This window comes from Sylvia atricapilla, chromosome Z (genome assembly GCF_009819655.1).
Source record: "Sylvia atricapilla isolate bSylAtr1 chromosome Z, bSylAtr1.pri, whole genome shotgun sequence".
Lineage (NCBI taxonomy): Eukaryota > Metazoa > Chordata > Aves > Passeriformes > Sylviidae > Sylvia > Sylvia atricapilla.
This window is the reverse complement of record NC_089174.1, coordinates 84137211-84162361: the sequence shown is the minus strand read 5'-3', so window position 1 is coordinate 84162361 and position 25151 is coordinate 84137211. Positions and strand designations below refer to the sequence as shown.

Here is a 25151-nt window from a genome sequence, read left to right as displayed (position 1 = left end):
GAGTACGAGTGGAAGCCCGACGAGCAGGGGCTCCAGCAGATCCTGCAGCTGCTCAAGGAGTCTCAGTCCCCGGATACCACCACGCAGAGAGCCGTGCAACAAGTATCCTTGGCCGAGGCTTGCGGGGCCCCGAGAGCGGGCCGGGGGCGGCCGAGGGCGGGCGGGGGGGGCAGCGTGGCCTGCTCGGCAGCGGGGCCGGCGCTGCGGCAGCGGGCCTGCCCGGCTCGGCCCGGCCTGGGAGCCGCCGCAGCGCGGGGGCCGAGCCCTGGCCGGAGCGGGCGGCCCATGGCGCGGCGTTTGAACCGCCCGGGCGGCCTGCGGGCCGCGGGGGCCGCCTTCACCCGGCGGGCACCGGGCACCTGTTGCGAGCCCAGAGACAAGGGCCGCGTTGAGGTATGGCCGTAGGGGACCTTCTTAAATTTTAATTTATTTTCAAAGCCTGTGCTTCCGGCGCGGCTCCGCCGATATCCGCCGCTCTTTCGGGTTCCCCCGCCCGGCCCCAGGGCGGCCAGGCGGGAACGGGGCCCCTGGGCCCCAAGGGTCCCGCCGAGGGGCCCGGGTGCCCGGCGCCGTGTGCCCGCCGCCCCCGCGGCACGGAGGGAACAGCAGGGGCCTCTCCGAGTAATCTGGCGCCAGGATGCGAGGGGAAAGCCGTAGCTGGTGCGGGTAGTGCCCGCTGGCAGAGCCGCTGCCTGCGCGCCCTCGTGGGCCTGCTTGCTCTGACACTGCGCATTTTGGTACGTGGTGAGAATGTTTTGATTTTCCTGGAAGCCTGGTCCTGAAACTCGGCGTCGTTGAAATTCACGAAAAAGGCGAGGTCTGCTGTATGTAGCTTCTTGTACTGCTCTGCAGTACGTTTGGTGTTGGTGGTGTAGATGGATGATTTTTTTACCTCCTCCCCTCCCCCCGGCACCCCCCCTCCCAACCTCCGGCCACTCTTCATTGTAGAACTAATGAATAGCAAGGTTTTAAGGAGCAAGGATTGGGAAAGCAAAATTTGAATTAAGACTAATAGAAGCATAGGCCTTAAAAAATGAAGGCCTCATCTATTGTCTCCTGCTTTTGAGCTAGGCATAAGTGCTTTGAAATTTATAGAAGTGCTAAATTCTATTAAAGATAGGAGTTTATTATCTGGCTATTTTTTATTTAAGGCATTTTCTTGAAGGTCTCAACAGTAAGCAACAGAATTTATTTAAGTAGGTAATATGCATGTCTGTATATATTATATTAAGAGTTTAGCTTTAAGCCAAATTTGTTCCATTTCTAGGCTTTTGTAGCAAATGCAGTAAATTTGAGGAAGGCTTCTGCTCCTGCCTGAAAGGTGAAGGTCAATTTCATGTTGATCATCTTGTTCTTTCAGCTGTGTTCTAAATTTTTAAGATGTGATTGCTTTCTTTGAAAATCTTAAACAGAAGAGTCTAAAGAAGTAGTGTTCTGCTTATGCCCCAACCTTAAACCAGTATTTGGTATTTAAATATCAAAGTGTTTATAGGAACAGTGTTTATAGTGTAGCTTTAGCATAAAATTACATTTTAAAGCTTTACCTCAAATAAATGAATCACATCTAGTTTGTTTATTGAGCTATAGCATCATATTTGCAGTATGGGCAGTGTAAGTGATGCTGTCTGTTTTGATGATGTAGAGAACTTGACTTGAACAAAAGTCAACTGGTGCTTGGAATTCTTAAGTAATAGTGAAACTTCCCTGCTGTGTTGATACCTGTGCTTTCCAGTAGGTCCTCACATGCTGGCTCATAAAGGTTACAGAAGTGAGTAGTTTTAGCAGTGTCTTGTTTGGGAAAATTATCTAATATAGCTTAGCAGACCACGCAATTAAAAAAAGAAATTATGTGTGTCCTTTGAGGCAGTTTCCACACAGACAAAAAAAAAAAAAAATTGATATGTCTGTTGTATTCTAGGATGCTGTTTTAATAGCATGTCCAAGCAGGGTTGTGATTAATGGTTTCAAATTTTAAAGTAGTTTCAAATTATAAGTACTTAGTCTATAATTTTTGTAAAAAATTAAAAAGCTGTGTGTTTATTCTGTAATATTGTTTCTTTATGATGCTGGTTTAGCACACTTGGGTATTTAGATGTCAAATACAATGAATTGGAAAGTATAGGTGAGCTAAAACCTTTGTTAGTAAAGTTATAAATTGGTATGTTTCCAAGTTTTTTTCAAATTCCTTTATTGTATGTTCATGGAATAAAAAAGGAAGAGTTAAGTGGGAGAAGAAGTTGTTAAGAAAAGTGGCCTAAGAGCTAGTCTTCATTTCTTAGACCAATTAAGTGTTTTCTCATTAAGTTTCTGTTAAATACTGCTCTTTCTGTTCATTCTTCTCCTTTCTGATAGTTTTTGATCCATTTGACTACACAATTGGTAATGTTCAGCTGCCTGTTCCAGTGATAGGAAGTTACAGATATTTCTAAGGATCTCTTAATTTTTGTGTCTGTCCATGGATTATTTTTCAGACTTTCCCATAACTAAAAGCTATTGCTTCAGTAAGAAAATTACAGAAACTGTTTTTAGGTTGTTCTCTGTACATTGTGAGCTTATGATCACAGCTGGTTGAGGTGATTAGCAGTACATGACAAATATAACAATCTTTGTATCCAGAAAGCTATAAATGTTGTATGTAAAGATTCAACTTTCCTTAACAGTTTCTCTCTTCAGAAACTAGAACAACTCAATCAGTATCCAGATTTCAACAACTACCTGATTTTTGTTCTTACAAAATTGAAGTCTGAAGGTAAGTTCTTGAGATCATGACTGTTTTATTTTACTTACTTGCCTTAAAAAAAAAAAAAAAAAAAAAAAAAAAAGTATTACTTCACTTCAAAGAAATAGAAAGCTGACTCTAGTCAATTTGCTGGTTGATTGACTGTCCATAGTCATGTGGAATTCACCTATGCCCTCGGTGGTCTTTCTGGGGGGAAAATCTGATAACTTAATGGTACTTGCAATATCAGCCTTGGAATGGAATCCATTCTCAATGGCCTATGAAATCTTCTGAGAAATATTAGAGCATCATACCTCTGTTGGACTGCAGTAAAGTTGTGGAATAACTGTGATGAATCATGACTGTATGCATTATAAAACATACTGCTAAGTTCAATTATCTCCACAGTAATGAGCCTGCTAAATACTTTAAAGACTACATATTTAAAGTTGTCCAAAGATGTCTGTCATAATATTCATTCTGAAGATTTAATTGTAATAAAATACAGTTAGAAATCAGTCATGTAGTTTTATTGTTACGGACATTACAGTACAGACTGTATATGGCATAGAGTTTAGCCTCTACCAGTTGGTAAATTCAGGCAATTCCTTTGTGATCTGGGTGTGTGAAAGATTGTCTTTTCAGTGTACTACAGTTTTGAGACATCTTTGATAGAGAAAGGAAATTGGTTTCAAGATCTGCTTTAGCACATCTGTTTCTTTACATTTGTTTGTAATCATGTTTGTTTGTTTGGGTAGTTTTCTAGGGTTTTTTCCTTTAGTGGTTTGCTACTCATGTTTTTTCTGCCTTTTGGTGTTTAACGTCTGTTTCTGAATGATTGCTTTTTCCCTTTGAATTAGATTTTAATTATGTGTGGCCCTGTAATGTTCAAAAAATTGTCAAGAACGTTTGTCTACATTTTAAGCACTGTTTTGGTATCAGCTTACTTTAGGAAACAGAGGAGTATAAAAGCATATTTTCCTGTTTGAAGGTTAGGTTATGTCTAAGTGCTTTTGTGTGTCCTGTGTAGAAAGTTACCTAACAATCTGTGAAGTTTTGGGGGAATACCTTAAGTCTAAGAGTGTTTTCAAGACTTGAGCCAGCCAGGAGAACAAATCCCTGAGTAAGGTGCCAGTGTAGATAACATGTCCTTTATACCATTACCAGAAAAAGTTAAAGCAAAGCAATTCTAGTAGTAGAAATATGGAATCTGTACAAAGGACGTGACAAGAAGGATGTTTCACTTTTTTTTTTTTTTTGTCCACAAATTTGTTTTCTGACACCAGCATGACTTCCTAATTTCACTTTCTTCATTCACCATTTGAGCCTGAGGTTTGGTGTTTAGTGATGTGTCAAGATCTATCTTCCTAACAGAACTATTTTGGTTATTCTGTAGTAATTTTTTCCCTTCCTTATGTTTGATCATGTCAACCTCTGTAGAACTGGATAAAGAGTAGGAGACACTAGCTGTTACAAAATGGTTGTGTAAAGCTGTTCATCTGAGGGTGAAAAAGCAGCTTCCAGCAGGTTGAGGGGCCAAGTTGGGAAGAAGTAGGAAGTTAACTTCCAGTGAGAGGTGTTTTGGATCAGATTGCACTGATACCTCTCACAAATACATCAGGTCTTCTGTGAGACTGTTGAAAGGCATCTGTTACTTTGGTGATGCTCTCATCCTTCATCATGACATTTTTAGGGTCACAACCTTTTGTCCAAAGCAACTATTTTTTAAGTCTGTATTTCTGTTTCTAGAAATATGCAAGATATTGAAGGTACCATAACCAAGACTGGTGTTGGTATTTTTCATAGTGTTTGCTGAAAACTAAATTCTAAATATTCAAATTCTGTTGCCTTGCTTAGGTGGGACTAATGAAGAATGGCAGAAGACTGTTGATTGGATTTGCTTTGAATCCAACCAACAGCCCTTCACCTTCCCTCGTGCTCAAGTAAGGTGATGAGACTGTTGGGAACTGCTGGTCAGCAGCTGCAATACTTGGATGAATTGATCCCAGTAGATACCTGTCTTCAGTATGATTGAGAAAACATTCTGGTTTTTTTACCCCCTGAGCCAGGTTCTTTTGGCTCTGTCTCCACAGCCTTGCCACAGACCAAAGCATAGATATTCATACTGTTAGAAGTTCATGTTTTTATTGGGTCCATACTATTCTAGCAGAAGGAGCAATGAAAATAGGCTTCAGTTTTCAGTCCATGGGAAGAAGATCCTGGCTTGGTAGCAGACGGAATTAAGCTTGATTCAGTGTTTGCTACTGTTGAAAATTCTGCTCAGAAAATGGAATGCTTAAGGATACATTTAGGTGATGGCTCCTGAATGTGGGAATTCTGTCATTTGGTTGGTTGAAATATGTGTTAAGTAGTATCATTCTACTGCAGGGAAGGTTGCACCAATTGATCTTCGACCTGAGTTTTGCACCTCTGTGGGCAATTAACTTTGCAAGAAAACTTTTTTTAACCGCAGCCCTTCTGAAAACTGGCTTTCACTAAGGCCTGCTTTAAAGATACGTAGGTAACCCTTATGTGTAGAAAATTTGCTTTGTTTTAGCACTGTTACTATTCAGTTGAAAAAAGTGTTGCCTTCTTTTCCTCTAGTTTTAGTTCCATCTGACTTCTCTTCCTGAATGCTTGTTACTTACTAGTTTAAGACCTATTGTGATAAATCTCTGTATAAGTAAGGGTTTTCTTGGAAGCAGGAATGCCCTGCTGCCATTTTATCAGTGAAAAGATATGGCCTACTTTGCTGCTACAGCATGTATACACCCCAGGTTTAAGTACTTCATTTCTTCTTTGTTCTTTGGGTTTGGGTTTTTTTTGGGTCTGGTTGTTGATTTTTTTTCTTGTTTGATTTTTTTTTGGTTTGTTCGTGGGATTTTTGTTTGTTTGGGATTTTGTTTTGGGGTTTTGTTGTTTGTTTGAGTTTTTAGGCTTTGTTTGTTGAGGGTTTGTTTGTTTGTTTGCTTTGATTGTTTTAAAATTATTGTGCATTTCTAAAGATAGAGTTGGGAATCAGGATGAAGCCAAGTGTTAAAAAATCAGAATATAAAACAGTTAGACAGTAGGCAGGCTGATGAAACAAAATAAGATTCCAAGCCATTAAAGTTTAAGATACAGATCTCTAGAGTGTGCTTCCCACAAAGTATGGTGCTTAGAGATCTTCCTTAGGTAGGAAAGATGGAGTCCAGACTAACTGAAGAGTAGACGGAATGAAAAAAGGGTCGTTTTGCTAATTTATCTGTAATTGAAAATATTACTAGTAGGCACTGTTAGTGTAGTTGTTCCTCCTTGGATTGGAAGCTAAAAAGCCTCCCAGTGTATAATGTAGTGACATTGCCCTGTTCTTAGTGTTTTGTTTATGGTTCCAGTGTCCCCTGAGGTGCGCTCAGAATCCTCTAGGCAAATTAATAATTTGTTTTCTGGAGTGTTGTATGCATGTTGCTTCTGCTTCTCAGATAATTTTCTGGATTTTGTGTGGTTGACTGAAACGGTCTAGTGCTACATGGAAGCATCAGTTCTGCTTCTGTTGTTGCTTTTTTCGTTTAACTGCAGCTTCCTTTCTGTGATCCAAGTCATGCATGTAAGTCCCTCTTTCCTTGTTTGCATTATTGCATCCCTAGTCTGAGTACATTTCTTTGAAGGGAAGTACAAGAATGTATTTTCCTAATTTCAGCTTCTTTGCTGTCTTGCTGAGACCCATTCTAGTCTCTGCTTAAGGTGTTTTGAGGCAGTTCTCCTAGATACATGAAGCTTGAGGCAGTTCAGAACCTCTGGATGTCATAATATGGACAGTTCGTACTGCAAGCAGAAGTACTGAGTTTGTTTCAGGCCTTGTTGACTGTAATAATGAAATTTCCAGAGTTGCCTGTATGAAAACTTTCTTTGTTTATGCCTTCTGCAAATCAATGTCTGTAAGATGTTGATTTATGCTAAAATAGACAGAAATAGCACTCTTCTTAATTTGTGTTTTCTTGTTGTAGGACAGCTTCATCAATTTCTTGGTGTTTTCTGCTTAGTTTCAGTCCAGAATTACACCACACTTTATTTCAAACAGCATCCTGAACTTTGTGAATGGGACATGGATGCGCCTCGCACTAAATTATCAGAAAATGCTGTCTGTTGTTATTCAATTGGACATGGTTAGCTTTGCACCATTTCTGTGAAGTTCTGCATTCATCTTCCCCTCTTTGCTGGGCTCTCAGCAGGTCCTTGTGCTAATGGGAAAATGTTGAGGGAGGTGCATAATGGTCCTGATACTTTCTGCTGTCTTGAATAACTTCAGTTGTCAATCCTGTTGCAGTTACACAGTTGTGATCTTGTGGAGATGCTTTAATGACTGACTCTTCACCCCATCCAAACGGGGGAATTCTACTATTTATTTTCCACAGAGTGTTATCTCAGCGGATTGATTGATTATCTCAGTCAGTGGTGTAAGGCTATCCTTAAAATGGTCTTTTACTCTGAAGGTAAATGAGCTGAAACTGGGGACACTACTTTAGTACTGTTTTTTGTCACAGGTTTTTAAAGATGGTCTTTTGAGCTTGTTTCCAAAATACTTTGCATTTTAATAAACCAGTTGAAGATAAAAGAACATGGTCTCTGCAGTTCTTGGTCTTGTTCATGTGATGATGTAGTCATTCAGGGTACTTTGATCTGGAGCATTAACATGTAGGCTGGTCCTGTCCCCACCCTACTCCCTGCCCTCCAAGTTTTTGTTTCAATAGGGCTTTTCATAGTTGGAAATTTATGTTCTGCTAATCATGACACTAATAATTAATCTAGTTTCGCACATATAATTAGAAACAGCTTTTTGTAAGATGTTGCTGGAATTCAGAATGGTCGTGTGGGTTTGATGGGGATGTTTTTTGATGAGTCTTGAAATTTAAACTTGATCCAGAGAGCAGTTTTCATGAATATATTTCATTAGGATCTTTCTTGACCTGTTGGTGTTGAAAGATAATGGAAGCTGAGCAAGAAAAAGACCATGTTATGAGATTGTGTCAATTTGCAAACTATTAATTTCAAGAAGACGTCTTTGATGAGACAGATTAGTCCAGAAAAGTGATTCAGGAGCTTTAATAGTTAAATTAAAACAAGAGCTCCCCTATCACTTGCCCCCAGTACAGTCACCCTACATATCATTATTAAATATACAAAAATAATTGTCAAGCAAGGAAGCTGATTGCATTACCATTCAGAAATCAAGTCATATTAACGTGCCTTTATAGTTTAAAATGCTGCATCCCCTACATAGTGGCCTGCTTAACAACAGCAAAGTATTTTCTTCTCTGAAATTCAGGTACATGAAGAATTACAGAAAGACTTTACTTTTACTAATCAGCGCATAAAACTAACAGTTGAATTGCCTAAATATCTTAAGGGAAGGAGTAGAATCATGGAGTATCTGGAGTGGAAAGGGATTCATTCCCAAAGTTCGTTGAGTCCAGCTCCTGCCTCTGCACAGGATATCCCCAAAAATCACACCCTGTGCCTGAAACTGTTACAAATGCTTCTTGAATTCTGTCAGGCTCAGTTCTGTGACCACTTCCCTGGAGAGCCTCTGTTGGTGCCCAACCACCCTCTGGGTGAAGAGCCCTTTCCTGGTATCCAACCTAAACCTGCCCTGACACAGCCTCAGTCCCTTCCCTCGGGTCCTGTCACTGTCACCACAGAGCAGAGATCAGTGCCTGCCCCTGCTCTGCTACTCACAAGGAAGTGTGACTGCACTGAGCTCTCCCCTCACCTCCAGACCAAATTACCTCAGCTGCTTCTCATAAGGGTTCCCCTCAAGGCCCTTCACCATCCTTGTGGCCTCCTCTGGGCACTCTGTATCCTTACACTGGGCTGTTGTGGCCCCCAGAGCAGCCCCCAGCACTGGAGGTGAGGCTGCCCCAGGGCAGAGCAGAGCAGGACAATCCCCTCCATTGCCCAGCAGATGCTGTCCCTGATGTCCCCAGGACACGGGTGGCCCTCCTGGCTGCCAGGGCACTGCTGGCTCATGTTCAACTTGCCATTGACCAGGACTCCCAGGTCCCTTTCTGTGGCACTGCTTTCCAGCATCTCATTCCCCAGTCTGTCTGCACATCCAGGGCTGCCCCATCCCCAGTGCAGAATCCAGCACTTGTTAGAACTTCATATTGGTGATTCAGTTGGTGATTGTCCAGCCTTCCAGTTTATTGAGGTCTCTCTGCATGGCTTCTCCACCTTTGAAGAAGTCAGCAGCTCCTCCCAAGTCAGTATCATTGGCCAAGTTAGTATACGAATTATAGGATAATTAATTTTGTAAGGTTAGTAAAAATTCCATGGCTTTCCCCAATACTCTTGCTAATTATTCATTTCCATGGTTCTTCAGGGATTTTGTAGTGCAGGTTTGAGGAAAGTCTTCTCCTAACAGATTAGTTCTTTATTTAGAGTCTTGAAAGAAAACTGAATCAGTCTGTGGAATAGTTATGTGATTCAGTGCTTCAGGAACACTTTCCTGGAGTTCCTTATTATGAACATCCAGAATCAAGGGTATAAAATGTCTATTGTTATTTCTTTCCTTGTCCCTGAAGCCCGTATGAGGAAAGAGTTGCTATGTCATTTTCTGAAGTTCAAGTAGGCTTGGATAAGATCTATTTTGTCCTTAAAATAGATCTTTAGGCATAAGGTGGAGGTGTTCATTTAGCTGTTTCAAGCCTTTCCTTAATGTTTCTTTACAAGCTGAATGTAGTCTTCTGCAATGGGTATTTCTTTGTACGCTTTATACAAAAGCAAGCTCCTATACTTTGTGATGTTTGGTTGTTTTTTTACATCAAACTTAAGTGTACTTAAAAGGCCGCTATTAGGCATTCCTATAGGAAGTTTTCCTCCAGAAGCAAAAGTGTTGCCAGTGTTTCCAAAGACATTCTGTTCACCAAGTAGTATTTGATTCAGTGCAGTTCAGAGGTGCCTCCTGTTTGGAAGGCTGGATGCTGGTGTCTGATTTAGGCTCCTAGGAAGCAATATCACCACCTCTTTCAAGATTTTCAGAAAGCATACTTACTGTGAGGCATTAGGATGATAAAGCTTCCCAGCATGTATGTTATCTTGCAGTTCTGGGGCAGATGCAATTGGATAGCCAACCATTTTTGTAAAGCCAGATTTGCTTTTTTTTAATAGAGGAATCTCCATTACCACTGCTCATGTACAAGTTAAAACATCTTTCCTTTAATGTCACAAGACAGTGGAACCTAGAAGAAAAAACTCAAATACTTCTAATAATACAAAAAATAATATCCACAGTATGTTTTACCAGCTTCAGAATTGAGTATCTTTACTGTCCATAGAAAAGGCACATCTAAACTCCAGAGTTTCATGCTAATACTGGTAACAGGATAAGCATTACTACTGCTTTTGCAAAGCATTTTAAACTCCTTTCTTCTTCTTCTGTAATAACATAATACACATTCAGAACCCCCATGAGGCTTTAAACAGGCGTTCAGGAGGAACTGTGCCCTGAGTTACATAATCATCAGAGAACGATGGTTATGATGGTTTGGGTTGAAAGAGATAGTAAAGATTAGCTCCAGCTCCCCTGCCATGGGCAGGGATGTCACCCCCTCTATCAGATTACTCTGGGCCCTATCTAACCCTTGAATAATTTCAGGGATGAGGCATCCACTACCTCTCTGGGCAACCTGTTTTTGTGCCTCACCATTCTCTGAATAAAGAATTTCTTCTAACATCTAATCTAAATCTCTCCTTGTTTATTTTAAAAATCTTCTCCCTTGTCTTACACCATCTATCAGTGAAAAAAGTTGCTCTCCCTCATTTAAGTACTGAGAGGCAGCATTTGAGATCTCCCCAAAGTGTTGTTTCTCCAGGCTCTACAACCCCAGGTCTCAGGCTGTCTTCACAGGAGAGGAAGCCTTCTGATCATCTTTGTGGCTCTCCTCTGGACTTGTTCCAACAGTCCTTCTGTGGTGGAGACAACAGAGCTGGATGTAGCACTGCAGATAGGGTCTCAGAGGCAGAGGTTTCCCTCTCTCACCCTGCTGGCCATGCTGCTTTAGATGCAGCCCAGATTTCCACTGGCTTTATGTGCTGCAAGCAGCCACTGTTGGCACATGTCCTGCTTTTCAGGCTCTAGTCCTACACAGGACTGCTCTCATGGCTTCTTCTCCCAGTCTGTACTCTTATCTGGGACTGCCCTGACCCAGGGGCAGCCCTTCGCACTTGGACTTGTTGAACCTCATGAGATTCTCATTTCTCAAACTCATAAACGTCTCTCTGGATGGCATCCCTTCCTTCTGTTGTGTCAACTGCACTGCTCAGCTTTGTGTCATCTGCAAATCTCCTAAGGGAGCACTCAATCCCAAGTAACAATGAATGCAGTCTGCACTCAGACTGTGTAGGGAGTTTGTATCTGCTTTTGCCCTACAGCAGTTGTCTGCTTCATCTGAAGCGTCACACACTGGCAGTTCAAGCAACTTCCAGTTGTAGATTCAACAGGACAAATTTTCTTAGTTTGGTATCTCTAAGGAAAAAGCATTCGCATAACTTCAAGTGATGGGTGTTTTTCTCTGAATCAGTAGATCTGCTATGGATCAGAGAAAATTCTGACTGGCAAGCTGTAAGTCTCAGGAGCTTTGAACATTACAAAATAATCAGAGCTCCCAGTTTTCCTCATATTCATTCCCCTATAAAGAAAGAAGACTGATGAAGTGGAAGGTAGAAACTGAAAACTGAAGAGACAAAAGGTGGATATATAATTGCTCAGAAGGAGCAGCATGGTTACCCAGCAAAGCATCTCAGATAAGTCTCATTTTCAGTGGTACTCTTATTTTGCTACTCTCGTGTAGCAAAATTAAAAAAAAAAAACAAACCTCTGAGGTCTTAAAATAATAATAATAATAACATAGTAAATGTGTGAAAGTGTATTGAATTAAAAGCCGGTCTGTGGTCTTTATTTTCCTATTTTAGCTAGATATACAGCTGCTTAGGAGGAACACTGCTAGTAATGCCAATACTATGTTCTGATGTTTTCTAGTGTGCATCCCAGTATTGATAATTAAAAGTCTGACAATATAGTTCAGAAAAGTCAGCCAAAAACAAACAAGCACAAAAAAAACAACAAAAACAAACAAACAAAAACCAACCAAACAAACAAACCCCAACACCACACAGAAAACAAACAAAAAAAAAACCCCAAACCAACCAACCAACAACAACAACAAAAAAAGTATACTCAGTACAGACTTAGGAAATAAAAATGAGGAGGCTTTCATTAAGTGGTCATTGTCATTATAGGTGAAGAAGCTTTACTGGCTGTAAGAATATGAGAGAAACAAAGCAGTCAGACCTTAAAACAACATTTATGCTTGTGTGCTACTGTACAACTTTCTGTTAAGCTATACCTATAGCATATAGACAGAAAAAAAACCAATCAAAATTTGCACTGTGCAATACCCTGTACAACACCAGTGTTGTATCCTGCATTTTGTGTTTCCCAGTACTCAGCAGTTTGAATAGGATTCTGAATTACTCATTTTGATAACACAGCCTTAGTTTACTCAGTCAAGTAATCCTTGTCAACCAACAGCTGACATTCAAATGACAGATTATTACATATTTTAATATATAAGATTCACCTTTGATATGTTCAGCGTGACAAAACATCTACTCATCTGATGAGGCAATTTCTTCAGATACATTAATGACTCTAAATCTGTATTCATCCACTGCCAGGTGCTGTCTAAGCAAGTTCCATTGATACCATCACAATCTCCTTTTCCTATGCACTTGAATAGGTACAAAAGTCCACGTTGCCATTCTCCTCCCTGCCCTCAAAAAGTAGATGCCAGAGACATTACATTACTTTTAAAATGTTCTCAAACTACAGCACCGTCCTGCATTTGTTGTATAGTTCGGGATCTTGTAGTGAATCTTGTTTTCATAACACTGAATCCCTGATTTTTATTAGTGATTACTCTGCTCTTGATAGAATTCAAGGACTGGTTTAGCTGCTGAATCAGGAGACAAAACATTAGACTACATGAGAGAGGAAAAGTGCTGGGACAACCAGATCGTGGAGATTTAATAGAGTCTTAAAGTAGCTGTGAAACCAGGAGATTAGTTCTGTAACCTTTTCTCGTCCTAATCTTTACAAGTCTGTAGAGATACACAGAATATGGCATTCTGATTGATATGTGGTAATTATTAGTTAGAATACAAAACCTTCAGAAACTAATTGTAGTGGCTGTAATTCTCCTCCTCATCTGGACACAGGAGAGAGAATATAACAAAAGTCCCTGGATTGAGATAAGGACAGGGAGAGATCATTCAGATTACTGTCACAGGCTTGGGGAGATATTCTACTCTATGACCAATCAAATCAGATTAGGGTTATGGCAAGTAAAGCCAAATCTTAAAAACACTTCCTTCTACGAGGCCTTAACTTTACTCCCACTTTTCTCTACCTCCTCTCACCTAGTGATGCATGGGGACAGGAAATGGGGTCTTCTCACCACGTGTTCTCTCTGCTACTCATTCCTCCTCACAGAGAGCACTCCTCATACTTTCCCCCTGTTCCAGTGAGAGGTTCCCTCCCATAGAAGACAATCCTCCACAAGCTTTTACAACATGAATCCTTTCCACAGGGTGTAGTTCTTCCCAAACTGCTCCAATGTGGATCCCTTCCATGGAGTGCAGTCCTTCAGGAACAGACAGCTCTAGTGCAGGCTTCCCATAGGGGCACAGCCTCCTTTAGGCATCCATCAGCTTTAGTGTGGGATCCTGCATGGGCTGCAGTTGGAAATCTCCTCCACCATGAAATCTGCATGGGCTTCAGGGAGACAGGCTGCCTCGTAATGATCACCACAGGCTGCAGGGCAATCTCTGCTCCAGCAGCTGGAGTATCTCATGCCTCTGCTTCAGTTACCTTAATGTCTGCAGGGCTGTTTCTCTTACATGTTCCCAGTCCTCTCTACTCTGGCTGCAATTGTTCTTGTAATTTTTTTCCTTTCCTAAATCAGAGAATCATAGAATATGCTGAGTTGGAATGGACCCATCAGGATCATTGAACCTAGCTAGCCCTGCACAGGACACCCCAAGAATCATGCCAAGAAACTGTTACCCAAATGCGTCTTGAACTCTGTCAGGCTTTTGGTGCTGTGACCACTTCCCTGGGGAGCCCAGGCACCCTCTGTGTGAAGAACCTTTTCCTGATATCCAGCCTAAACCTTGCCTGACTCAACTTCTTGCCATTTCCTCAAGTCCTCTCTTGAGAGTGAGGAGGTGGGCACCTCCTCCTCTGCTGTTTTCCCACCATTGTTGATGCACTCAGCCTTGGCTAGCAGCAGGTCCATCTTGGAGCCATTTGGCCCTAGTTCTGTTGAACCTGGGGGTCACTTCCTGAAGCTTTTCAGAGAAGTCACCTCTGCAGGTCCCTCTCTGCTACCAAAGCCTTGCCACATAGATTCAAATGTACTAACCAACAAGTTTCTTTTTGGTCAGCAGTTCAATACTCCTCCTATATTGTCCAATTTTATTTACACCATCATCTTAAGAAGCATAACTTATTTAATAAATATGCAAAACTCAGTATCAGCAGAACATTTCCAGCTTTGTTTTGGTCTCACAGACATTCCTAAGCTTAGGCAATTGAGTTAAATTATTTTCCATGACTCACATAAGTCAATGGAGAGCACTGATTAACTTCAGTCTAGTCACTGCATTTCAAGGTCACTTATGTGTTGACTGAATGTTTTGAAATACCATCACTCCACTTCTGATGTGATAGTAACCATATCCATTTAAGTGTTTATCCATTTAAGTGTTGCACTTAAGGCATAGTCCAGTGAAAAAAAAAGAAAAGAAAGAAAAAAAAAGCTGGCTTTTTTTTCTGCTAGGAAACTTGCGAAGCTGTTTTATATATTGGGACAGAAGGAATTGTTCATTTTCTGCTTCCATATTACACAGTTGTGGTGGGATTCTTACTTTTTTGATTTTATCTCTTTTAACAGTCAGTCTTATAAACACATCAAAAATCTTTATGTGTAACAGTAACACCAGTCATTATCAATACACATTTTGTATTTGTACATAGTAAATCCATATCAATGGTTAAAACATAGACTAATGGCTTATTTCTGAAAAAGACTTTACAGCTTTAAGATGGAGATCAACATACAGGTAGTTTTGCCTTAGAAGGTCTCACTTTCACATCTAATGTTGCAAATACCACAAGATACCACAGCAAAATATAGCTATGCTCATAAATCATTATATCACAGCTTGTGAATGGACAGATGTTCTCATTCCAGTCACTCAGTCATTTTAGCAATCTAACAAGTTATGTTTGACATGCTGGTCAAAGTAAAGGGCAAAAAGGAATTTTTCAGACCGCAGAAGTAGGGGCACAGCACAGGAAAGATATGGAAGAGTCTGGAGGAGAGCCACAAAGACCATCAGAGAGTTGGAACACCTTTACAATAAAGAAAGGCTGAGAGAGCTGCTGTGATCCAGCATGGAAGAAGTAAGGCTTTGAGGAGATCTTATTGCAGCCTTTCAATACCTGAAAGAGGGCCTGTGGGAAAGATAGGGACAAACTTCTTACCCAGGCTTATTGAGATAGGACAAGGTATGATTTTTGAAAAAGAAGGCTGGTTTAGATTAGATGTATGGAAGAAGTTTTTTACAATGGGGGTGGTAGAACTCTGGAACAGGTTGTCTAGAAAGTAGCGAGTGCTTCATCCCTTTACACATTCCAAGTGAGATTGGATGGGGCTCTGTTCAACCTGATTTAATTGAACACATTCTTGCCCATGGTGAGGATGTTGGATGAGATAACCTTTTTAAGGTGCCTTCCAACCCAAATCACTGTATGATTCTAAAAGGCATGGTGAAACATATGCTTACCTGGGCCTGCGAGGTGCAATAAAAACCTTGTTGCTTTCACATATGCAACCTTTGTCATACAAACCATCAGTAGAGGAAATGTGGTTGTTGGAGGACACACTTTGGTTCTTAAAAGCACTGCAGTAACCCTAAAATAATTTGTGTAATGGGGCTATGCATCCATTTTCTCTGTTACTAAAATTTGGAAAAAGTATGAGAATCTTAAAACAGAATTGAAAATTTACTGACAAAGAAATTATAATTGCTATATGGTTTTATTTTAAAGTGAGGCAGTGTGAGAGAGAAATCTTCATCTGATGAACTGATTTGGCACCAAAGATGATATCAAATGCCAGAGGTCTGCTTCACATTCCTTCTTTTTCTCCTACTGTATGTTCTTGTCAACTCTGTACTTCCAAGTTGACTGAGACAAGAGGGACAAGACTCTGAATTTTTTGATGGCAGAAGCATATGGTTGACAGAACTAATCACAAAATCTATGAAGACTGAGGAGTATCTTACTCAGCTCTTAAGCCATCTGCTTGTAATTTTGGTGTTACAGCAAGAATTCCATACAGACCTAAATTACTGTCTTCTGATGGTGTAGCTGTTAAGTTGTTGAACACCCTGGATTCCATAAATAACCTTGTCCAGTCATATCTGAATTTTTTTTCTCAAACTAAGATTTTAAGATGAAGTGTTATTAATTTTTTTAGTGCTTGGATATCAGTTCTATGCTGCTTGTCTGTCTCAAGTGGTTGGTGTTTGTTTAGCACAAAGTCCTTTGTGATTTCTGCTTGTCACTCAATCTGTTAATAATTGATTTTGCTTTCTAAAAAAAAATTTCTTCCTTTTCTCATTTTGTTACATCTTTTTCTTTTGTCAGAGATGCCACTTCCATTATGAATCCCATGGAATCTTTGTTGCAGATATGTGGGATAATCACTTCTATGAAGAACATTTTTTTTATTATCTTGGCTATAAGAATTAATTAAAGATATTTCATGCTGCTGCATACCATAGAATAGTTTGTGAAGAAAAAAAAATGGTCCTGAAGTTTCACCTTCATGTGATTTTTATTTTTATCTAAACTGATTGATGAATCTGTCTGTTTTTGACAAAAGGAGCTTAATAATGTGTAGATCTCTATTTGGTTAAATTGAAGCTGTCACCTCATCTCTTTTGTAACTGTATCCATGCTACAATGCTAATGGATTAATGTTTTTCCTTAATGCAGTGCTTAATATTTTCATTCTGGGGTTTATCCTATTAGTGACTAGCCTACTATATTCTAATCAGACTTTGGTTGTCACTGATTTCTTTCACATCAAGAAGATAGTGCTAGATGATGGAGAATACAGTAACTATTATATTTGGTATCTGTGGCTGCTAATGATTTTTTTTTTTCTTTTTTTGTGGTTTGCAAAAGTTTTTAAATGTGGAAATTAAAGGAAGATTCTTTTGGTTTCTTTTCTCCTCAGGCACGATTTTAAATCGTCGTCGTAATTAATGAATTGCTTAAAGGTGTGTGTACCTGTCAGTGGATGACAGTTATGTAAAGCAATCAGAGTTTGACACACTTTATTGGCACACTAATTGATGTGAAGATTTTACTTGTAATTCAGAGACTATCTCAAAATTACTTGGTTTGACTTGCCAATACTTGTGACAGCTCACAACTAAGCTGTGAGGTTGAGAGGAGTTTGTCCATGCATACTATCTTTAGTTTTTTATTTTAAATAATAAACCCTTTTTTCCCTCCTTCTCCCAGAAATAGTAGTGATGTACAAGTGAGATGAGCTTTATTTTTTATGTTGTTTTGAAGTTGGTATTTAAATCATACAGTGTAGGTAAAGTTGTAGAATTGGCTCAAATACGTATTCATTGGGTGTCTTGCTGGTTTATAAAGTTACTGAACTCTGAAGAACTTATTTGTTTCTATATCGATACCTTTGTAGTTTCAGGGCATTCTAACTAATGCTTCTTTAGAAGAACTGAAATGTGAACATGAAAGACAAGATTAAAAAGTGTGTGAAGGCATTCTGGTTTTGGCGCTCAAAATCAGTTGATTAAAATTAATTTTAATTTCTGATCAGGCAAACAATCCCCTCTCTTGTGAAAAAGCTCTGTTTCTCTTCTAACTGCTAGGAAGTGTCCAATGTCTGTCAGTCAGCTGTCAGTAAGACACTGCAGTGTTGTGAGAGTCTTGGTGTTGTGGTGCAGTACCTTTTGTTTGAAAGTACTTTTTATTTGAAAGTTGTATCTCTTATTTTGCTTATCTTTATTTCTTTTTGGTTAATAGTAGTTTTGAAGGGCTGGAATAGATCCATGTGTAGACTAATGCTTGGCATAAAGGAATTCCTTATTTTGCCCAAATCAGCACTTCATCAAAAAAATTCAACAAGTGGCTAAAATGCTGATTAAAATTAGCTTCCAGTGTTATTAGGGTTGCTGTAAACTCTAAGTTTAAATTTGTTTATAGTATAAACTAACCCTTTCTATATAGAACATTTAGATCTTTCACTTTCAGCATATCTGAGATGTAATACCAAGTTACTCATGCCCTCGGTTAAGAACAAAACATGAATCTACTCCACTATAAATGAAAAATCTAGACTGTTCTTTATCCATTCCTCTACTTGGCCCAGTAACGTAGAGCAAGCTCAGTGAACAGAACTCACACTGTTGACTGAACTTAAATTCTTACTTAGTTCAGGTCAGTTCTGGTTGCATTTATTTTATAGCCCAGACTGTGCAACACTTTCCTGTTAACATTGTCTAATGTAACATTTTCCCCCTAATTCCTCTAATAATTAATCTAATAGATCAGCATTTTGAAATTCTAAAGGTGTTAAAGTACCATACTTCATAGAAAAATTGAACGTTATATTTGTGTGGAAATAGGGGTAGAGGTTTTACTGCACAGACTCTACATCATTTCCATATCCTACTGTGGTGAAACTGGGTTTGTCACCAGTTTTGTACAGTATCAGCAGCAAGCCTGTCAGTGTAATCAAAATGTCTGAATGTCTTTGGCTGACAAACGTTTCTAATGAGTTTTCTGTATCATGTGGCTTCAGATCTATTCCTTGCCTATGTGTCTATTCAAAACTTTCTCTTAAAATGTAGAGTTCATAGTCCAATACTCTAATTTTGAAGAAACAGAAATAATGTATCACAGAATCACAAATATGCTGAGTTGGAAGTGACCAACAAGGATCGCTAAATCCAACTCCTGGCTCTGCACAGGATACCCCCAAAAATCACACCGTGTGCCTGAGGGCATTCCAAATGCTTCTTGAACTCTGTCAGGCTCAGTGGTGAGCCTCTGCCAGTGCCCAGCCACCCTCTGGGTGGAGAACCTTTTCCTGATATCCAACCTAAACCTCCCCTAACACAAATTCAGTCCCTTCCCTCGGGTCCTGTCACTGTGACCACAGAGCAGAGATCAGTGCCTGCCCCTGCTCTGCCCCTCACAAGGAAGCTGTGACTGCACTGAGCTCTCCCCTCAGTGTCCTCCAGGCTGAACAGACCAAGTGCCCTCAGCTGCTGCTCATAAGGTCCCCTCAAGGCCCTTCACCATCCCTGTGGCCTCCTCTGGACACTCCCCAGTAGTTTTATATCTCTCTGTCATTGTGGCCCCCAGAGCTGCCCCCAGCACTGGAGGTGAGGCTGCCCCAGGGCAGAGCAGAGCAGGACAATCCCCTCCCTTGCCCAGCTGATGCTGTCCCTGATGTCCCCAGGACACGGGTGGCCCTCCTGGCTGCCAGGGCACTGCTGGCTCATGTTCAACCTGCCATTGACCAGGACCCTCAGGTCCCTTTCTGTGGCACTGCTTTCCAGCATCTCATTCCCCAGTCTGTCTGCACATCCAGGGCTGCCCCATCCCCAGTGCAGAATCAGGCACTACCCTTGTTGAACTTTATATGGTTTGTGATTAATTTGTGTACTCTGAACCTGAAAAGGTTTGCTATGTGAACTGATGGGTGTAGGTGGAAGGAGAGATAAGGAAATTAAGATTAATATCTATATATATGCTTTGATCTTGTGCTATTGTTCTGGAAATCTGCTTTATTTCTGTCAGTTGATTGAAGATTGACTGTAATTACTTTCTGTTGCAGATGAGCCAACACGTTCCTTGAGCGGTCTTATCTTGAAGAATAATGTAAAAGCACATTTTCACAACTTTCCAAATGGGGTAACTGACTTCATTAAAAGTGAATGTCTGAACAATATTGGTGATTCCTCCCCCTTAATTAGAGCTACTGTAGGTAAGTTTCTTCTTAATGCTGTCCTCTGCATATTGAAAATGTTTCTGATATGGGTGAGTGCTGTACTAGGGACATAGAGAGTTACTAAATTAATTAAGTTGTTTATCATAATTGTCATAACCTCACCATGTTTCAATGAAATTTTTCTTTATTGTGAATATAAGGATGTCATAGTCTAGATTCCTGTTATCTTAGATGTGATGTTAGCAGTTCAGTTCATATTTCTTTAAATGTAACTGAATGTAAGTTTATTTGAATCTGCTTAAATTGAGCTTGCTGCCAGCATATATACTTAAAACAGGAACACAGTAGAGGTCTGACTTAAGAACTATTGCAGTGCTCTGATTGCATCAATGAAATGGTTCTGTTAATTGATTTTCTACACCCCAGCCCCTGTATGCACACATATGCACCATCCTTCAGGGAATCATCATACCATGCATAAAACATTAATGTAAGGAGATTTTGTCAGAGAACAGTAGATAAAGTGTAGTGTACAGAATGTCATAGTATCATAAAATCATTAAATGGTCTTGGGAGAGACCCTAAAGATGATCTATTTACAATGAGAAGTTTTATTTGTTACATGGATTTTTGATTTTGTAAATACCTTGTTTTGATACACATCTTTCATAAAATGAATATATTGATATGATATACATCATTATATACATATACTATTTGTATATTTGTATAATTTTTACTTTGTTCAAGGTAAAGTTGCTTTTCTGTCTGCTCTTTGATGATACAACTTCCTCCAATGTTGTAGTAATTTTCCTGATCTGCTCTAAAACTAGAAAAACATAAAATACCTATTTGAACACTGAAAATGGGTATGGGTGTCAGTTCAGAAAGAAATTCATCTTCTCTCAGTTGACTTTTCTTATAAAATAATCTACCAGTTACTGTTTAGAGTAATTTGCTTTTTCTGTAGGATTCCTTCTCCAGGCATTCAGGTTATGGACTAAAGACTAGAGAAAATTACTCATTTCTCAATTTTCCTGCTGTCTTAGCAGTTGTGAAGCTGCTTTACTGTGAGTTCTGTTAATGACCAATGTTCCTAATGTGAGTAGAAACAAGTCTTTGAGTAGCAGGTGCTCTTTGAATTTCAGGTTGTAGATGTCAATGTTTACTTCTCTGTTCATAGAAGTTTTCAGTGGAGTACAATGGAGATAGCTAAGGAACATATTCCAGATCCATTGCTGTCTTAGGGTTGTTTGGTGATGGTCTGTGTGGTGGGTATATTGAAGGAGGTTGGGTTGTTTGTTTTCAAGCAGTTACTCTTTGATTTTTTCCTGATAGGAAATGCTTGTGAATTAGTAGCTCAAGTATTGTTCAGCTTTAAGTGATGCTTGAAGGGATTATAGACATGTATGAACTGTGAAGATGAGTAGCAGCTGATGAACTGCATGCTTGCCTAGGTGTTGCTGTCTCACATGCGTTTGGCACCCTCCTGTTTGAATTGTTGGATCCTTATAGTTGTCTGACCTTGGTCTGGTACCCACTGGATTCTTGCTACTAGCGAGATGTAAAGATGTTACTACTTATCTCGACTGCCTTCTTAGCAGGGGTTGGCAGGTGGAGATTAGGCTGCTCTTTCTGATGAGTACATGTTTTTGCAGTTCAAGCACTATCAATTTAATGAGTCAATTTCAAATAGTGTCTCAGGGATTCTGAGAGCAAGATGAGCAAGTACATCAAAATGGCATCAGAGAAGATTTAATGCAGTATTCACTCTCCTTTGTGGTCTATCATCTAGTGCTACTCAGACAAAAGGTGATACCTTTTGGCCCAGATGGAGGTGAGCTGATTAGTCCCATCTTCAGAAGTCACCTTGCTGAGGAGAATGAGCGCATGACTTGAGACCAAATGATAACTGCACATTGTTTTATCATACTTAGTTTATCTGTATTCTAATCCCCAAATGAACAAGTATATCTATCTTCTCTGTGCTGTTAACCTGTGGTAACCATGTGCTAATTCTGAAATATCGATTCAAGCTGAGTTTGTTGAGGACCCACAAATCTACCAGAATATAAATACCTTTCTTTAGAAAGTATCTGCAATTGTTCTTAAAACTTTTTAAGGACTCTAGTCTGGGCAGGATCTTAGTGTAGTTCCTGTCTGAAAGCAAGCAGGGAAAATAGTTTCAGTATTTTAAAGTAGTGCAGGGACTGGACAGCTTCACTGCAGGAGGAGATCGAAAGCTAACAATTGCCCTGTAAGGAGGGATTTTGTTATGAAGTTCAGCTTTTAAAAGTTAAGAAAATCAGAAATCAGCTTCAGGAGTTACAGAGGCAAAGCACCATCTGTACAGAAAATTTATAATGACATGTATGGTCTGAATTGGGTGCCAGACCATTCCATCCTCTGAAACCAATTCTAGGACCTTGCATCAAAGGAATATTACAAAATATCTATTAATTACTGTGTGTCCTGTCCAAGATATCCTTTGCTCTGTAATGTTGTCCTCTATTTTTGTGTATTTAACAAGAATTCTAGCATTTTATTCCAAAGAAAAATTGTATATTGTGAGTGGCTCAAGGTGAAACCTTGGGAAGCTTTTTCCATCACTTTTTGCTGGGGAGATTACTAGTGTAGTAGTGTGGAGTTCTTCTGTGTTCGTACTCCTTAGACGTAACTGCCAGTAGAATAAAGGGTTGTGCTAGCTGTTACATTTTGCATTGAGGCAAAATGGACTCATACAAATTCAGTTCTAGTTTGTAAGTAGCCTTCTCTGTCCCTGTCACCTAATTAGTTTTCGCCAGAATTTCTATATGAACTGGAAACAGAATTAGTGACTCTTTGGGCTGACCTGTCTGTTTGCTGGCTCTCACAGCTCCCAGCTGGATGACCTACCATAGTGTTTAAGCTCTTAGTAGATATCTTGGTGTTAGAATGTGTCCTTAATGTTTTGTGTAAACACAGTAAAGTTGTGAACACATGATTTTTCACTAGGTTGTAGGTTTATTGAATGACAGATTCTCACATTCATGCTTTCCTCTCATAGTAAAAAAGAGGTGACTTGGGCTGGCTACTCTGTATTTATTAAAGGTTCAGATTTGTACAGTGTTTAGTAAATTTAGAGCCAAAGCCACCCTGCTGTGTTATCAATTTTTAATTATACAGATATATAAATGTTATACATTATAATTTCCTTAAGTAAAGTTACTTGATTTCTAATGTTTGAGTCCTTCACGGCAGCAGGAAGAAGCAACCCACTTTGCTGTTTAAACCCCTTCAAATAACATTTGCAATTACATGTACTTCCTCTTTTTATGCATGCAATCTTTAATGAAACCATAACTTTCTTAGCTCTTTAGATATTTGAGAGGAGAAAAATACAAGAAATTGAAATGAAACAAATGAAAGCATGTGAGATCTCATTTTCTCCATTCTTCTGTTTCTTTTTGGTTTTTTTAAGGCATTCTGATAACAACCATTGCCTCAAAAGGGGAGTTACAGAATTGGCCTGAACTCTTGCCAAAGCTTTGCAGCCTGTTGGATTCTGAAGACTACAATACCTGTGAGGTAAGGAGATTCATAGAAAATACAAGATGGTATTTTCAAGATACAAATACAAGATAATTTCATTGTTTTTATCTCTCTTCACAGACATTTTGTGTATGTATAGTATTCTGTGCATGTCTGTATGTATTTATACATGCCCATGTGTTCTCCTTGCAGAGCCATGGGTCAAATTTGATACTTTTTCTTCTACCTATGGTCCATGTTCTTACTGTTCATTCAAACAAATTGATTTCCTTTGCATAAAAGTGCAATAAGATTGCAGATAATGGTCTTACCATGGATAATGGTCTCTAGTCTTTTAGTCACTATTAGCATCATTAAGTTGATGCTGAATTTTGTCTTACATGAAAGTAGTGTTCATTCTTCTTGTAACTTAGCCTGGAGAAGTGATTGATTGCTATATCAAGGTGAAATGAACTGTTTCGTTTGGTCTGGGTGAAGGGAAACAAGTAAATAACAGTTTTAAACTATGAGAAAAAATGTTAAGCTATGTCTGACGTAAAAAAATAAAAATTGTGATCACATCATTTGAATTACTTGATAATATCTCCATGAAAGTGTGAAACATTTTGTATAAAGTGAACCTCAAAGATGACTAATGATCCAAGATGCCACACTGTTGTGTAGTGTTTGGTGCTTCTTTCTCTCAGAAAAAAACCCCAACATTTGAAATGAAACTCAAATTGACCATCATCTCTGTTTCACTCCAGAGTGAATTGTGAAAGGAAATGCAATTATATATGCAATTAATTTGGATACTTCTGCCTCATTCTGCTTACTTCTCAAATAAAAATAAGCTTTTAAGTGTTCTTCGGAATATATTTGGATACGTGAACATCAAATCAAACTAAAATTATCACTTAGTCATTACTGACTCTCCCAGCTTGAAAGCTGACTGATGCTCAGATGCTAGTTTGAGTAAAATGCCTTTAAGAATATTTCAGTTTAATCATTAATTAGTTAGCTGCATTTACAGTATTAACTAGCTACATTTACTGTGCTGTTCTGAAATTACTCATTCTATATGAAGTCTTAAATTTTGTTTTCTTCAGAATGTGAAAAAAAGTCCTTACTTGTTTATTTCTTTTTAAACAGGGCGCTTTTGGTGCTCTTCAGAAGATATGTGAAGATTCTGCTGAAATTTTAGATAGTGACGTGTTGGACCGGCCACTCAATATCATGATACCTAAGTTCTTGCAATTCTTCAAGCACAGCAGTCCAAAAATACGGTAGGTTTATGAGCTGTACTTACAGTTACCTGTTAAAATTCTACTTACATTAGCACCAAGGCTACTGTTCTGTAGATCTGTTTGAAACCTGCTTACCTTTTCCAAAGGACTCTGCAGAGACCCACAGAGATTACATGCATCAATAATTTTCATGTTTATCTTCATAGTTAATACAAAAATCTCACCTCTTCATACAATCAGTCAATGATTCTGAAAAACAAATAGTTTCTTCTAAGTTTTTGCGTGTTAAAAAAATTTCAGTGCTGTGCTTAGAACTTATATTCTGCTTAGAAATAACAATTTTACATTCCTCTTGTAATGGCTTTGGCCATGGAAGAGTGAAAATTCTTTGCTGACAAAATTTTCTGAGTTCTGACAGAGGAAAAAATTCTCCATTTAACTGAACTTTCATCTGAATCAAATTAAATGGATTCATCATCGCTTCACTGTAAAACTGTATTAATCTCTCCCAGGTAACAGTGTAAAAGAAAAGTTCCAGAATTATGTTGTTATTTCAGTATTCCTAGCAAAGAACAG

General features: G+C 39.3%; 1 protein-coding gene across 2 annotated transcripts in view; it reads left to right on the top strand.

Annotated features, from left to right (window-relative positions):
* TNPO1 (transportin 1) overlaps nucleotides 1-25151 on the top strand; it is a 78704-nt gene that overhangs the window by 26752 nt on the left and 26801 nt on the right. For both annotated transcript variants that reach the window (XM_066339153.1, XM_066339154.1), the window contains 3 exons: nucleotides 19705-19854; nucleotides 23279-23385; nucleotides 24481-24614. In XM_066339153.1, coding sequence (XP_066195250.1) covers nucleotides 19705-19854; nucleotides 23279-23385; nucleotides 24481-24614 — 391 coding nt within the window. The remainder of the gene's footprint in view (nucleotides 1-19704; nucleotides 19855-23278; nucleotides 23386-24480; nucleotides 24615-25151) is intronic.